Raw genomic sequence first — 15,036 nt, forward strand, 5'->3', positions numbered from 1 at the left:
TATCCAATGGCAAAAGCAGGGGATGCACTGCAGTGTCACAGTCTCACCTCCCCCAGCCCCTGGGTATTGTGTTTACCTGTCGTGTGTCACAGGGTGACAAGAGAGAGAGAGAAAGGGAGCTGGGGAGAGTGATGGGGAGAGGGAGAGACAGAGAGAGAGAGACTGAGACAGAGAGAGGCAGAGAGAGAGACTTAGGGATAGAGACAGAGGCAGGGAGACAGATAAGGGGGGAGAGAGATACAGAGAGAGAGAGAGAGAAACAGTGACAGAGGCAGAGAGAGAGAGGGAGGGAGAGAGACAGGGACAGGGAGAGAGAGAGAGGGGGAGACAGGTAGGGAGAGAGAGATATACAGAGAGAGAGAGAAGCACAGACAGAGGCAGAGAGAGAGAGACAGAGAGAGGGACAGAGAGAGAGAGGGAGGGAGAGAGATAGGGACAGGGAGAGAGAGAGAGAGAGAGGGGGTAGACAGGTAGGGAGAGATAGATACAGAGAGATACAGAGAGAGAGAGAGAAACCGAGGCAGAGGCAGAGAGAGAGACAGAGAGAGAGAGAGGGAGGGAGAGACACAGAGACAAGGAGAGAGACAGAGAGAGGGAGGGAGCGAGAGGCAGAGAGGCCAGAGAGGGAGAGAAGGAGACAGAGACAGAGTGAGTGAGGGGGATTGAGAAAGAGACAGAGGCAGAACCAGAGAAGGGAGAGAGACAGAGAGGCAGAGAGAGAGGGAGAGACAGAGAGAAAGGGATTGTGAAAGAGACAGATAGAGAGAGAGACACGGAGAGAGAGTGAGACACAGGGAGAGAGAGTAAAACTAGAGAGTGATAGAGAGAGAAAGATTTAGAAAGAGGGATTGAGAAAGAGGGCGAGACAGAGACAAGAGATGGAGACACAGTGAGAGATACAGACAGAGAGAGAGAGACAGAGACAGCGAGAGAAGCAGAGACAAAAAGAGAGAGACAGGGAGTTTTTAAGATTCATCTTAAAGGAGGAGAGAGAGACAGAGAGAGATAGGGAGACAGACAGGGAGGTGTTAAGGCGTGACAACAAGGAGGAGAGAGAGAGAGAGAGAGAAAGAGACGTGTTAAGGAGCGAGTTATAGGAGAGAGCATGCGAGAGAGGGACAGATAGACACAGAGACAGAGACAGAGAGAGAGACAGAGAGGTGTTAAGCAGTGACTTAAAGGAGGAGAGACAGAGAGCAAGAGGGGGGAGAGACAAAAACAGAAAGAGGCAGAGAGAGAGAGCGACAGAGAGGGAGAGACAGAGAGAGTGACAGAGAGGTAGAGAGTAAGACAGAGAGCAGGAAGAGAGAGAGGCAGAGAAAGGCAGTGAGAGAGAGAGGCAGGGAGAGAGGGAGACAGGGAGAGAGACAGACAGACAGAGAGAGGCAGCAAGAGAGAGAGGCAAGGAGAGAGGGAGAGACAGAGAGAGAGAGACAATCAAAGAGAGAGAGAGAGACAGAAAGAAAGAGAGACAGAGACAGCGAGATAGAGAGAGAGAGACAGAGACAGAGAGAAAGAGAGAGACAGAGTGAGAGTCAAAGAGAGAGAGAGAGACAGAGAGAGGGACAGAGAGAGACGGAGAAACAGACGAGTATTGAGAGACACTAACAGAGAACTTGCTCTGTACAAACTGACTGTCACATCTTGCAGATTAAATCAGTGACTACCTGAAATGTGTGCCCTTGACTGTAATGCAGCATGTGCCATCCTGAACTGATATAATGTGACACAGAAACCTGAAATCTTTGTTGACAAGAACAATTGTTCAATACTTACTCGCTTGCATTTTTATAGCGCCTTTAACAAAGGAACATGTCCTTAAGGAACTTCATAAGAGTGTCACGGAATGAAACTCCAATCCCAGGTCACGGTGGGGGGGAGTTATGAGGAACAAGTGACCAAAAACTCTGTCAAAGAGAGAGGTTTTAAGGAGCGTTTTAAAGGAGAGAGAGGGAGAGAGTGAAAGAGAGACAGAGACAGAAGGAGAGAAAGAGAGACAGGGTGGTTTAAGGAGCAACTTAAATGAGGAGAGAGGGGGGAGAGAAAGAGAGTGAGAGAGATGTTAAGGAGCAACTTAAAGGAGAGAGAAAGAGACAGAGGGAGAGACAGAGAGAGAGAGGTGTTCAGGAGCGACTTATAGGAGGAGTTAGAGAGAGGGGGAGGGAGAGAAAGGTGTTAAGGAGACTTATAGGAGACATAGAGAGAAAGGGAAATGGAGATGGAGAGACAGAGAGGAGTTAAGGAGTGAGAGAGAGGGGGTGTTAAGGACTGATTTAGAGGGGAGAGAGAGAGGGAGAAAGACAGAAAGAAAGAGATGGAGAGAGAGACAGGGGGAGAGACAGAGAGGGAGAGACAGACAGACAGAGAGAGAGACAGAGAGAGAGAGAGAGAAACAGAGAGAGAGAGAGACAGAGAGAGGGAGTGAGAGAGAGAGAGACAGAGAGAGGGAGTGAGAAAGAGAGAGAGAGAGAGAGGCAGAGAGAGGGAGCGGGGAGAGAGAGAAACAGAGAGAGAGAGACAGAGAGAAAGAGGTGACAGGGAGAGAGAGAGACAGAGAGAGATAGGGAGAGAGCGGGAGAGAGAGAGACAGAGAGAAAGAGAGATAGGGAGAAAGAGAGAGAGACAGAGAGAGAGAGAGAGAGAGAGAGAAAAAGAGAGATAGGGAGAGATAGGGAGAGAGAGAGGGAGAGGGAGAGAGAGAGATAGAGAGGCGGTGTTTAGGGGAGAGGGGTTTAGGGAGGGAATTCCAGAGCTGAGGGAACCCCCCCCAACCCCCCAGGCAGCTGAAGGCCTGGCCGCCAATGGTGGAGCGATGGGAATCAGGGGATGCTCGAGAGGTTGGGATCAGGGGAGCGCAGAGATCTCCAGAGCACGTGGAATGATGTCAAAATGATTTGGATGATTATGAAAGTAACTCAGAGCGCACGATGAGCAATCGATTCGAGTACAAGGCGGGGAAGGGGTAAGAAGTTGTTCTTCAGCAGCACAAGGCCTGTTGCAAAGTCACCCCTGGAGTCATTGGAGGGGGGAAGCTATAGACGTCACGCGCCAGGCTAGTGTTTGTAGCCCCTCCCTAATTGCCCCTGGACCGAGCGTCTTGCTTAGGGCCGTGTCAGGTGGCGGTTAAGAGTCACCCCGCCCTTGGCGGTGGAGGTGGTCTGGAGTCATGTGTAGGCCGGACATCGCACTCTTCACCACCGCTTAGCGCTGCCAACTGCGACTGAGCGCGTTCCTGGAGGTTCGGACCCAGGGGGAGGGAGGGAGGTGGCGGAATAGCGGGTACCGGTCACCGCACTGGTGGTCCAGAGAGCGCAGGGCCACGCTCTGGGGACCCGGGTTCAAATCCCACCACTGCAGACGGTGAAATCGGAACTCAGTTAAAAACATCTGACAAAACCATCGCCAATTCTTGTAAAAACCCATCAGATTCACCAATGGGAAAAGAACCTGCTCTCTCTCTCTCTCTTTCTCTCTCTGCCTCTCTACCTCTCTCTCTGTCTCTCTCTTTCTCTCTCTGCCTCTCTACCTCTCTCTCTCTCTCTCTCTTTCTCTCTCTGCCTCTCTACCTCTCTCTCTGTCTCTCTCTTTCTCTCTCTGCCTCTCTACCTCTCTCTCTCTCTCTCTCTTTCTCTCTCTGCCTCTCTACCTCTCTCTCTGTCTCTCTCTTTCTCTCTCTGCCTCTCTACCTCTCTCTCTCTTCCTCTGCCTCTGTCTCTCTCTGTCTCTCTATCTCTCTCTCCCTATCCCTCTTTCTCTCTCTCTCTGTCTCTCTCTCTCTCTGTCTGTCTCTCTCCCTGTCTCTCTTTCTCTCCCTGTCTCTCTCTCTCTCTCTTTCCCTCTCTCTCTCTCTCCCTGTCCCTCTTTCTCTCTCTATCTCTCTGTCTCTCTCTCACTGCCTGTCTCTCTCTCCCTGTCTCTCTCTTTCTTTCTCTCTCTGCCCCTCTCTCTCTTTCCCTGTCCCTCTTTCTCTCTCTCTGTCTCTCTCTCACTGTCTGTCTCTCTCTCCCTGTCTCTCTCTCTTTCCTTCTCTCTCTGCCCCTCTCTCTCTCTCCCTGTCCCTCTTTCTCTCTGTCTCTCTCTCTCACTGTCTGTCTCTCTCTCCCTGTCTCTCTCTCTTTCTTTCTCTCTCTGCCCCCCTCTCTCTCTCCCTGTCCCTCTTTCTCTCTCTCTCTGTCTCTCTCACTGTCTGTCTTTCTCTCCCTGTCTCTCTCTCTTTCTTTCTCTCTCTCTCTCTTTCTTTCTCTCTCCCTGTCCCTCTTTCTCTCTGTCTCTCTCTCTCTCTCTCTGTCTCTCTCTCTCTCCCTGTCTCTCTCTTTCTCTCTCTCTCTCTCTGTCTGTCTCTCTCTCCCTATCTCTCTCTCTTTCTTTCTCTCTCTGCCCCTCTCTCTCTTTCCCTGTCCCTCTTTCTCTCTCTCTCACTGTCTGTCTCTCTTTCTTTCTTTCTCTGCCCCTCTCTCTCCCTGTCCCTCTCTCTCTCTCTCTCACTGTTTGTCTCTCTCTCTCCCTGTCTCTCTCTCTGCCTCTCTCTCTCTCTCTCTCCCTGTCCCTCTTTCTCTCTCTCGCTCTGTCTCTCTCTCTCACTGTCTGTCTCTCTCTCTTTCTTTCTCTCTCTGCCCCTCTCTCTCTTTCCCTGTCCCTCTTTCTCTCTCTCTCTCTCACTGTCTGTCTCTCTCTCCCTGTCCCTCTTTCTCTCTCACTGTCTGTCTCTCTCTCCCTGTCTCTCTCTCTTTCCCTCTCTCTCTCTCTCTCTCTCCCTGTCCCTCTTTCTCTCTGTCTCTCTCTCTGTTTCTAACCCAACAGGTAATTCCAGACCCCCCGCCCCCCGAGCAATGTGGTTGACTTGAACAAGGGCAATGCCCCCACAGGTCAGCCAACACATGCGTCCTTGTGACACACTGTCAACTAGAAAGCCAAAAGGACTCATGACCCAAATGGGTGATTCCTGACCCGTCTTTTTTAACCCCGTGTTGAATATTTTTATGTCTGGTACAGAGAAACGTTCACAGGAAATTTAAAAAGAAACAATCCTTTTCGAATGTTCCCCTTTGACTGTCCTCCAGGATTACACACACAGCGGGCGTGCTGGAGATTGGCTGCTTCGTACCTCCCGGAGTCCAGAGAGTCAGGAGGGGCGCAGGAAAGTCTGGTCCATCATCCACACGAGCATCCGAATTAGGGACAGGAGTAGGCCACTCGGCCCCTCAAGCCCTGCTCTGCTGTTCCATAAGATCACGTCTGACCTGAGTGTAACCTCTGCCCCACATTCCCGCCTCCCCCTACGATAACCTTTCACCCCCCCCTTGTTAACCAAGAATCGATCTCGCTCGGCCTTAACAATATTCAGACTCCACTGCCCTTTGAGGAAGGGAGTTCCAAACACTCAACACCCTCTGAGAGGAAAAGTTTCTCCTCATCTCTGTCTTGAAAGGGCGACCCCCTTATTTTTAAGCAGTGACCCCCCTCGTTCTAGATTCTCCCACAAGAGGAAACATCCTCTCCACATCCACCTCGGGCCTGCTCCGCCAATCAGCCCCTCGGGCCTGCTCCGCCTATCAGCCCCTCGGGCCTGCTCCGCCTATCAGCCCCTCGGGCCTGCTCCACCAATCAGCCCCTCGGGCCTGCTCCGCCAATCAGCCCCTCGGGCCTGCTCCACCAATCAGCCCCTCGGGCCTGCTCCACCAATCAGCCCCTCGGGCCTGCTCCACCAATCAGCCCCTCGGGCCTGCTCCGCCTATCAGCCCCTCGGGCCTGCTCCGCCATTCAATAAGATCACCACCGATCTGATATTCAATAAGATCACCACCGATCCTCCTCGCACCTGCCCTGTGGAGTTCCCTCAGGATCTTACCTGTTTCTCTAAGGTCACCGCTCATTCCTCTAAACTCCAATGGATACAGGGCCCAACCTGCTCAACCTTTCCTCATAAGACAAACCCCCTTCATCCCAGGAATCAGCCCAGTGAACCTTCCCTGAACGGCCTCCAATGGAAGTCTATCCCTCCCTTAGTGAGGAGACCAGAACTGTACCCAGTGCTCCAGGTGCAGTCTCCCCAATGCCCTGTCCAGTTGTAGCGAGACATCCCGAATCTTATACTCCATCCCCCCCTCGCAATAAAGGCTTTCTCATTACTTGCTGTATCCGCAAGCTGACTTTTAACAGTATGATGGAGACTGCGACAATTGTTAATTTTTAAACCCGAGATTGTACATTGGTAGATTTTTTTACTGTCCTGAGGTATTAAGGGATGGGAGGGCGGGGGGAAAGGTGGGTGTATTGGGTGAGATGGTACCTCAGTCACTGAATGACAGAACAGAATGGAGGGGCTGAATGGCCTACACGTGTTCCTGTTTCTCGATATTAGAAACATAGATTAGTGCAAACGCTATTTAATATTTTAAACAAATGCATGAAATCATAATCTAAGTATCAGACATTGTGCATGTGAATTATAGATAAATGCTCTAAGTATGCACATTGCATATTAAAATATACATTTTAGTCTTATTAAAAAATGTGGAGATAGTATCTACTGTTAATTTAAAATTTATTGGAAATACTTAATATTTTAAATATATAAAAAGTTATCCTATTAATATGTATAAAATCGTTTTATGAGGAAAGGTCGGAGAGACTGGGTTTGTTTCCACTAGAGTTTAGTGGAGTGAGGGGTGAGTTGATTGAAGTACATCAGATCCTGAACGGCCTGGACAAGGTGGACGTGGAAAGGATATTTCCTCTTGTGGCTGAGTCCAGAACTAGGGGGGCACTGGTTTAAAGTTAAGGGTCACCCTTTTAGGACAGAGATGAGGAGAATTTCTTTCTCTCTCAGAGGGCTGTGCGACTTTGGAACTCTCTGCCTCAGAAGAGGGTGGAGGTGGGGGGGTCAGTGAATATCTTTAAGGCGGAGGTGGATCGATTCCCCTGCCAAACAAGAATCTAAGGTTATCGGGGGGGGTAGATAGAAATGTGGAACACATGCAGATCAGCCATGATCTTATTGAACAGCAGGGCAGGCTCGAGGGGCTGAATGGCCTATTCCTGCTCCCATTTCGTAGATGTTCGTAGATAAATCCTAGGAATTGGCAGGTTGCATCTTACATTGGCTGCATTAATCATCTGTAGATATTACTGCCAATTTTCAAATTTTTGCAAATATTTAATACACGTGCATATAAAATTATCTGAATATTAGATATTATGCATGTGAGTTACAGAGCAACGTTATAAATATGCACATTGCATATTGAAATGCACATTTTCGCTTGATCGAAAACGCGGAGATAGTGTCTGTTGTTAATTTGAAAAGATCATTTAAAATGTATATTTTTTTTTTGTATGCGTTCGTGGGATGTGGGTGTCGCTGGCTGGGCCAGCATTCATTGCCCATCCCTAATTGCCCTTCTTCAGAGGGCGTTTTAAAAGTCAAACACAATCGCTCGTGGGTCTGTGGAGTCACGTGTAGGCCAGACTGGGGGGGGGGTGGGTGAGGATGGCAGATTTCCATTCCCTGAAGGACAATCGACCACGGGCGTCATCAGACTTTTGAATTCCAGGTTTTTTTTAATTGAATTCGAACTCCACCGCCTGCCCTCGGCGAGATTCGAACAGAGCATTACCCAGGGTCTCTGGAATACCAGACCAGCGACAATACCACTGTGCCATCGCCAACCACACCCCCCAAAATATATAAAATTATCCTCTGAATATTAAATGTTCTGCACAGGAATCACAGGTAAATCCTATGAATTTACACCTTGCATCTCAAAATGTATGTAAATAGCCCGTTCGGTCGGGCAGAACCTGAGTATTGCTGAAGGGAAGAGACAGTGTCGAACTTTTTTGTCTGACACTCATCAGGTCACCTCGCCCGAAAACCCGGGGGGGAATGGAAGGGGCAACGCCTCCACCAATCAGAGCCCATTTGGCAACCAATCGGCGCTCTCTTCACCGGCGGTATAAATCGTTGTTTCCTCCCCCCTTAGATTGGTGTTCTTGCAAAGTGTCCTGATGAGTTCAGGCAGAAAAACTTCGACATGTCTCTTTTTCTGCAATGTTAAAAGGTATATTTTCAGATTTTTTTGCAAATATTTAATATTCCAACATATATATGTCCAATTATCAAATAAATATTAGATATAATGCATATCAATTACAGATAAATGCCATAAATTTGCAAATTCCATGTTAAAAGGTATATTTTAGCTATTTTAAAAATCCTGCAGGTAACATCCATTGTACATTATTGTCCTCAGGGACATGTTGGTCTAATTTTAAAGACAATTGAAGAGTTGCTCGCTGATTGGTCGATCCTGCTGTCAATAAGATGACTTCCTCGTCCTAACTGGACGCCGGAGTTCATCCCGCCCCCCCCACCACCCCACTCCTCGCCGCCCCATTGGCTCGCCCTCTTGAATGGGAGGCGGTGCCCAGCAGGCGAGGCGACTCGACGTTTGATTGGCTTGGTGTCAACGTCGGCGGGTCAGGGGCTCGACAAGGTCAATGGTCAGCCTGGATGTCAATCAGGAGTTCCCAGAGCCCATTGGCTAGTCGTCGTGTCAATCATTTTACACCCCACCCACATAGCCCACCCCTAAACCCGAGCCTCCGGGCTCGCGCAACCGCGGCGGTTTGCGGTCCGTGCGGCCGGAAAGGGCGGCGTCCTGCGGTCGATTGGCTCAAACGGCCGTCAGTCCGGCGGCGCCGACCGCGGTTGGCCCATGGCGCGCGTCAATCACGGCAGCCCCGCCCACCCCTACGCTCCCGGCCGTTGGGTCGATCGGAAGGCGGGACTTACGGAGGGCCCCGTCGGTTGATTGGTCCGCACCGAGGGCAGTCAGGCAGCCGCGGACGCCGATTGGCCGGGCCGGCCAGCGGGCCGGCGTCGGTTGGAGGGGGAGGTTGTCCGTCACACCGGCCCGGCTCCGCCTCCCCCTCCGACCCCTCCTCCCTCAGCGTCTGGTTTCGGTGGCCGAGAGCAGCGGCCGCTCGGCGGTTTCCGTTTCCATTTCCGCGGCGGCGGATCGGAGGGAGGGGGGCGGGGGAGGAGGGAGAGAGGGAGGGGAGGGGTGGGGAGGGAAGGGAGCGGCCGGCCGGGGCCGCAGACGGACAGGAGGAGAAGAGGGGCCGAAGTCGGCGGAGCCATGGAGGAGAGCGCGCTGAGTGAGTGATGGGGGCGGCGGCGGAGTCCGGGGGGGTGGGGGGAATGAAAATGACGGGAGCGGACAATGGGGGAGGGCATTCACGGTGACACCCATTGACCACAATGGGGGAGGGGATTCACGGTGACACCCATTGACCACAATGGGGGAGAGGGTTCACGGTGACACCCATTGACCACAATGGGGGAAGGGGTTCACGGTGACACCCATTGACCACAATGGGGGAGGGGGTTCACGGTGACACCAATTGACCACAATGGGGGAGAGGGTTCACGGTGACACCCATTGACCACAATGGGGGAAGGGGTTCACGGTGACACCCATTGACCACAATGGGGGAGGGGGTTCACGGTGACACCCATTGACCACAATGGGTGAGGGGGTTCATGGTGACACATTGACGTCAATGGGGAAGGGGATTCATGGTGACACATTGACGCCAATGGGGGAGGGGATTCATGGTGACACCTTGACGTCAATGGGGGAGGGGATTCCTGGTGACACATTGACGTCAATGGGGGAGGGGATTCCTGGTGACACATTGACGCCAATGGGGGAGGGGATTCCTGGTGACACATTGACGTCAATGGGGAAGGGGATTCATGGTGACACATTGACGCCAATGGGGGAGGGGATTCATGGTGACACATTGACGCCAATGGGGGAGGGGATTCCAGGTGACACATTGACGTCAATGGGGGAGGGGATTCCTGGTGACACATTGACGTCAATGGGGGAGGGGATTCCAGGTGACACATTGACGTCAATGGGGGAGGGGATTCCAGGTGACACATTGACGTCAATGGGGGAGGGGATTCATGGGGACACATTGACGTCAATGGGGGAGAGGATTCATGGGGACACATTGACGTCAATGGGGGAGAGGATTCATGGGGACACATTGACGTCAATGGGGGAGAGGATTCATGGGGACACATTGACGTCAATGGGGGAGGGGATTCCAGGTGACACATTGACGTCAATGGGGGAGGGGATTCACGACAGATTGATGACGGGGTGGTGGTTGAGTGGGGCAGGGGGGCACAATTAAAGGCAAAATGGAGAGCCTGTGACAGTACGGAGACAGCAGAAGGCCAGGAGCAGGGGTTGGCCACTCGGCCCCTCCAGCTTGCTCCCCCTGACAGTAAGGACATGCTGCTGTGAGTATGGTACCGCCCGACCCTCCGGTCTGTCCTGCCCGTACCCCTCGACACCCTTGTCGATGAGAAATCCGTGCAGCTCAGCCTTAACTATATTGAGAGAGCCAGACTCCACTGCTTTCTGGGGATTAACACCCGACATGGATCTGTCACTGTATAACACTGGGGTACAGTACTGGTGGGGACGGGTCTGTCACTGTATAACACTGGGGTACAGTACTGGTGGGGGCGGGTCTGTCACTGTATAACACTGGGGTACAGTACTGGTGGGGACGGGTCTGTCACTGTATAACACTGGGGTACAGTACTGGTGGGGACAGGTCTGTCACTGTATAACACTGGGGTACAGTACTGGTGGGGACGGGTCTGTCACTGTGTAACACTGGGGTACAGTACTGGTGGGGACGGGTCTGTCACTGTGTAACACTGGGGTACAGTACTGGTGGGGACAGGTCTGCCACTGTATAACACTGGGGTACAGTACTGGTGGGGACGGGTCTGTCACTGTATAACACTGGGGTACAGTACTGGTGGGGTTGGGTCTGTCACTGTGTAACACTGGGGTACAGTACTGGTGGGGACAGGTCTGTCACTGTGTAACACTGGGGTACAGTACTGGTGGGGACGGGTCTGTCACAGTATATCACTGGGTTACAGTACTGGTGAGGATAGGTCTGACACTGTATAACACTGGGGTACAGTACTGGTGGGGACAGGTCTGTCACTGTATAACACTGGAGTGCAGTACTGGTGGGGACGGGTCTCTCACTGTATAACACTGGGGTACAGTACTGGTGGGGATGGGTCTGTCACTGTATAACACTGGGGTACAGTACTGGTGGTGACTGGTCTGTCACTGTATAACACTGGGGTACAGTACTGGTTGGGACAGGTCTGCCACTGTATAACACTGGGGTACAGTACTGGTGGGGTTGGGTCTGTCACTGTATAACACTGGGGTACAGTACTGGTGGGGTTGGGTCTGTCACTGTGTAACACTGGGGTACAGTACTGGTGGGGACTGGTCTGTCACTGTATAACACTGGGGTACAGTACTGGTGGGGACTGGTCTGTCACTGTATAACACTGGGGTACAGTACTGGTTGGGACAGGTCTGCCGCTGTATAACACTGGGGTACAGTACTGGTGGGGTTGGGTCTGTCACTGTATAACACTGGGGTACAGTACTGGTGGGGTTGGGTCTGTCACTGTATAACACTGGGGTACAGTACTGGTGGGGACGGGTCTGTCACTGTGTAACACTGGGGTACAGTACTGGTGGGGACGGGTCTGTCACTGTATAACACTGGGGTACAGTACTGGTGGGGACAGGTCTGTCACTGTATAACACTGGAGTGCAGTACTGTTGTGGACGGGTCTGTCACTGTATAACACTGGGGTACAGTACTGGTGGGGACAGGTCTCTCACTGTATAACACTGGGGTACAGTACTGGTGGTGACTGGTCTGTCACTGTATAACACAGGGGTACAGTACTGGTTGGGACAGGTCTGCCACTGTATAACACTGGGGTACAGTACTGGTGGGGTTGGGTCTGTCACTGTATAACACTGGGGTACAGTACTGGTGGGGTTGGGTCTGTCACTGTGTAACACTGGGGTACAGTACTGGTGGGGACTGGTCTGTCACTGTATAACACTGGGGTACAGTACTGGTGGGGACTGGTCTGTCACTGTATAACACTGGGGTACAGTACTGGTTGGGACAGGTCTGCCACTGTATAACACTGAGGTACAGTACTGGTGGGGACAGGTCTGTCACTGTATAACACTGGGGTACAGTACTGGTGGGGACAGGTCTGTCACTGTATAACACTAGGGTACAGTACTGGTGGGGACAGGTCTGTCACTGTATAACACTGGGGTACAGCACTGGTGGGGACAGGTCTGTCACTGTATAACACTGGGGTACAGTACTGGTGGGGAAGGGTCTGTCACTGTATAACACTGGGGTACAGTACTGGTGGGGACAGGTTTGTCACTGTATAACACTGGGGTACAGTACTGGTGGGGATGGGTCTGTCACTGTATAACGCTGGGGTACAGTACTGGTGGGAACAGGTCTGTCACTGTATAACACTGGGGTACAGTACTTGTTGGGACGGGACTGTCACTGTATAACACTGTGGTACAGTACTGGTGCGGACAGGTCTGTCAGTGTATAATACCGGGGTACAACACTGGTCGGGACGGGTCTGTCACTGTAAAACACTGGGGTACAGTACTGGTGGGGAGTGGTCTGTCACAGTATAACATGGGTACAGTACTGGTGGGGACTGGTCAGTCACTGTATAACACTGAGGTACAGTACTGGTGGGGACGGGTCTGTCACGGTATAACACTGGGGTACAGTACTGGTGGGGACGGGTCTGTCACTGTATAACACTGGGGTACAGTACTGGTGGGGACAGGTCTGTCACTGTATAACGCTGGGGTACAGTACTGGTGGGGACGGGTCTGTCACTGTATAATACCGGGTTACAACACTGGTCGGGACGGGTCTATCACTGTATAACATTGGGGTACAGTACTGGTGGGGACAGGTCTGTCACTGTATAACGCTGGGGTACAGTACTGGTTGGGACGGGTCTGTCACTGTATAACACTGGGGTACCGTACTGGTGGGGACGGGTCTGTCACTGTATAACATTGGGGTACAGTACTGGTGGGGACTGGTCTGTCAATGTATAACACTGGGGTACAGTACTGGTGGGGATGGGCCTGTCACTGTATAACACTGGGGTACAGTATTGGTGGGGACGGGTCTGTCACTGTGTAACACTGGGGCACAGTACTGGTGGGGACAGGTCTGTCTCTGTATATAACACTGGGGTACAGTACTGGTGGGGACGGGTCTGTCACTGTATAACACTGGGGTACAGTACTGGTGAGGACAGGTCTGTTGCTGTATAACACAGGGGTACAGTACTAGTGGGGACAGGTCTGTCACTGTATAACACTGGGGTACAGTACTGGTGGGGGCGGGTCTGTCACTGTATAACACTGGGGTACAGTACTGGTGGGGACAGGTCTGCCACTGTATAACACTGGGGTACAGTACTGGTGGGGTTGGCTCTGTCACTGTATAACACTGGGGTACAGTACTGGTGGGGTTGGGTCTGTCACTGTGTAACACTGGGGTACAGTACTGGTGGGGACGGGTCTGTCACTGTATAACGCTGGGGTACAGTACTGGTGGGGACGGGTCTGTCACTGTATAACGCTGGGGTACAGTACTGGTGGGGACTGGTCTGTCACTGTATAACACTGGGGTACAGTACTGGTGAGGACAGGTCTGCCACTGTATAACACTGGGGTACAGTACTGGTGGGGACAGGTCTGTCACTGTATAACACTGGGGTACAGTACTGGTCGGGACGGGACTGTCACTGTATAACACTGGGGTACCGTACTGGTGGGGACAGGTCTGTCACTGTATAATACCGGGTTACAACACTGGTCGGGACGGGTCTGTCACTGTATAACGCTGGGGTACAGTACTGGTGGGGACGGGTCTTTTACAGTATAACACTGGGGTACAGTACTGGTGGGGACAGGTCTGTCACCGTATAACACTGGGGTACAGTACTGGTTGGGACAGGTCTGCCACTGTATAACACTGGGGTACAGTACTGGTGGGGTTGGGTCTGTCACTGTATAACACTGGGGTACAGTACTGGTGGGGTTGGGTCTGTCACTGTATAACACTGGGGTACAGTACTGGTGGGGACAGGTCTGTCACTGTATAACACTGGGGTACAGCACTGGTGGGGTTGGGTCTGTCACTGTGTAACACTGGGGTACAGTACTGGTGGGGACTGGTCTGTCACTGTATATCACTGGGGTACAGTACTGGTGGGGACAGGTCTGTCACTCTATAACACTGGGGTACAGTACTGGTGGGGACGGGTCTGTCACTGTATAACACTGGGGTACAGTACTCGTGGGGACAGGTCTCTCACTGTATAACACTGGATTGCAGTACTGTTGTGGACGGGTCTGTCACTGTATAACACTGGGGTACAGTACTGGTGGGGACGGGTCTGTCACTGTATAACACTGGGGTACAGTACTGGTGGGGACAGGTCTGTCACTGTATAACACTGGGGTACAGTACTGGTGGGGATGGGTCTGTCACTGTATAACGCTGGGGTACAGTACTGGTGGGAACAGGTCTGTCACTGTATAACACTGGGGTACAGTACTTGTTGGGACGGGACTGTCACTGTATAACACTGTGGTACAGTACTGGTGCGGACAGGTCTGTCAGTGTATAATACCGGGGTACAACACTGGTCGGGACGGGTCTGTCACTGTAAAACACTGGGGTACAGTACTGGTGGGGAGTGGTCTGTCGCTGTATAACACTGGGGTACAGTACTGGTCGAGACAGCTCTGTCACTGTAAAACACTAGGGTACTCTACTGTTGGGGACTGGTCTGGCATTGTATAACACTGGGGTACAGTACAGGTGGGGACTTGTCCGTCACTGTATAACACTGTGGATCAGTACTGCTGGAGACGGGTCTGTCACTGTATAACTCTGGGGTACAGTACTCGTGGGGACGGGTCTGTCACTGCATATCACTGGGGTACAGCACTGGTGGGGATGGGTCTGTCAATGTATAACATGGATACAGTACTGGTGTGGATGGGTCTGTCACTGTATAACACTGGGGTACAGTACTAGTGGGGACGG

The 15,036-nt window shown here is 52.0% G+C and overlaps 1 protein-coding gene across 1 annotated transcript in view; it reads left to right on the plus strand.

The window, feature by feature from the left end:
• Window positions 1–9,084: 9,084 nt before the first annotated feature.
• The window catches only part of LOC144676128 (cytohesin-2-like), a gene marked incomplete at its 3' end in the record, with an annotated part of 57,550 nt that continues 51,598 nt past the window's right edge, over window positions 9,085–15,036 (plus strand). Inside the window, exon 1 of the mRNA XM_078536636.1 lies at window positions 9,085–9,159. Coding sequence (XP_078392762.1) covers window positions 9,141–9,159 — 19 coding nt within the window. The remainder of the gene's footprint in view (window positions 9,160–15,036) is intronic.

Source organism: Cetorhinus maximus, unplaced genomic scaffold (assembly GCF_964194155.1).
Source record: "Cetorhinus maximus unplaced genomic scaffold, sCetMax3.hap1.1 HAP1_SCAFFOLD_1373, whole genome shotgun sequence".
In the NCBI taxonomy this organism is placed as follows: domain Eukaryota; kingdom Metazoa; phylum Chordata; class Chondrichthyes; order Lamniformes; family Cetorhinidae; genus Cetorhinus; species Cetorhinus maximus.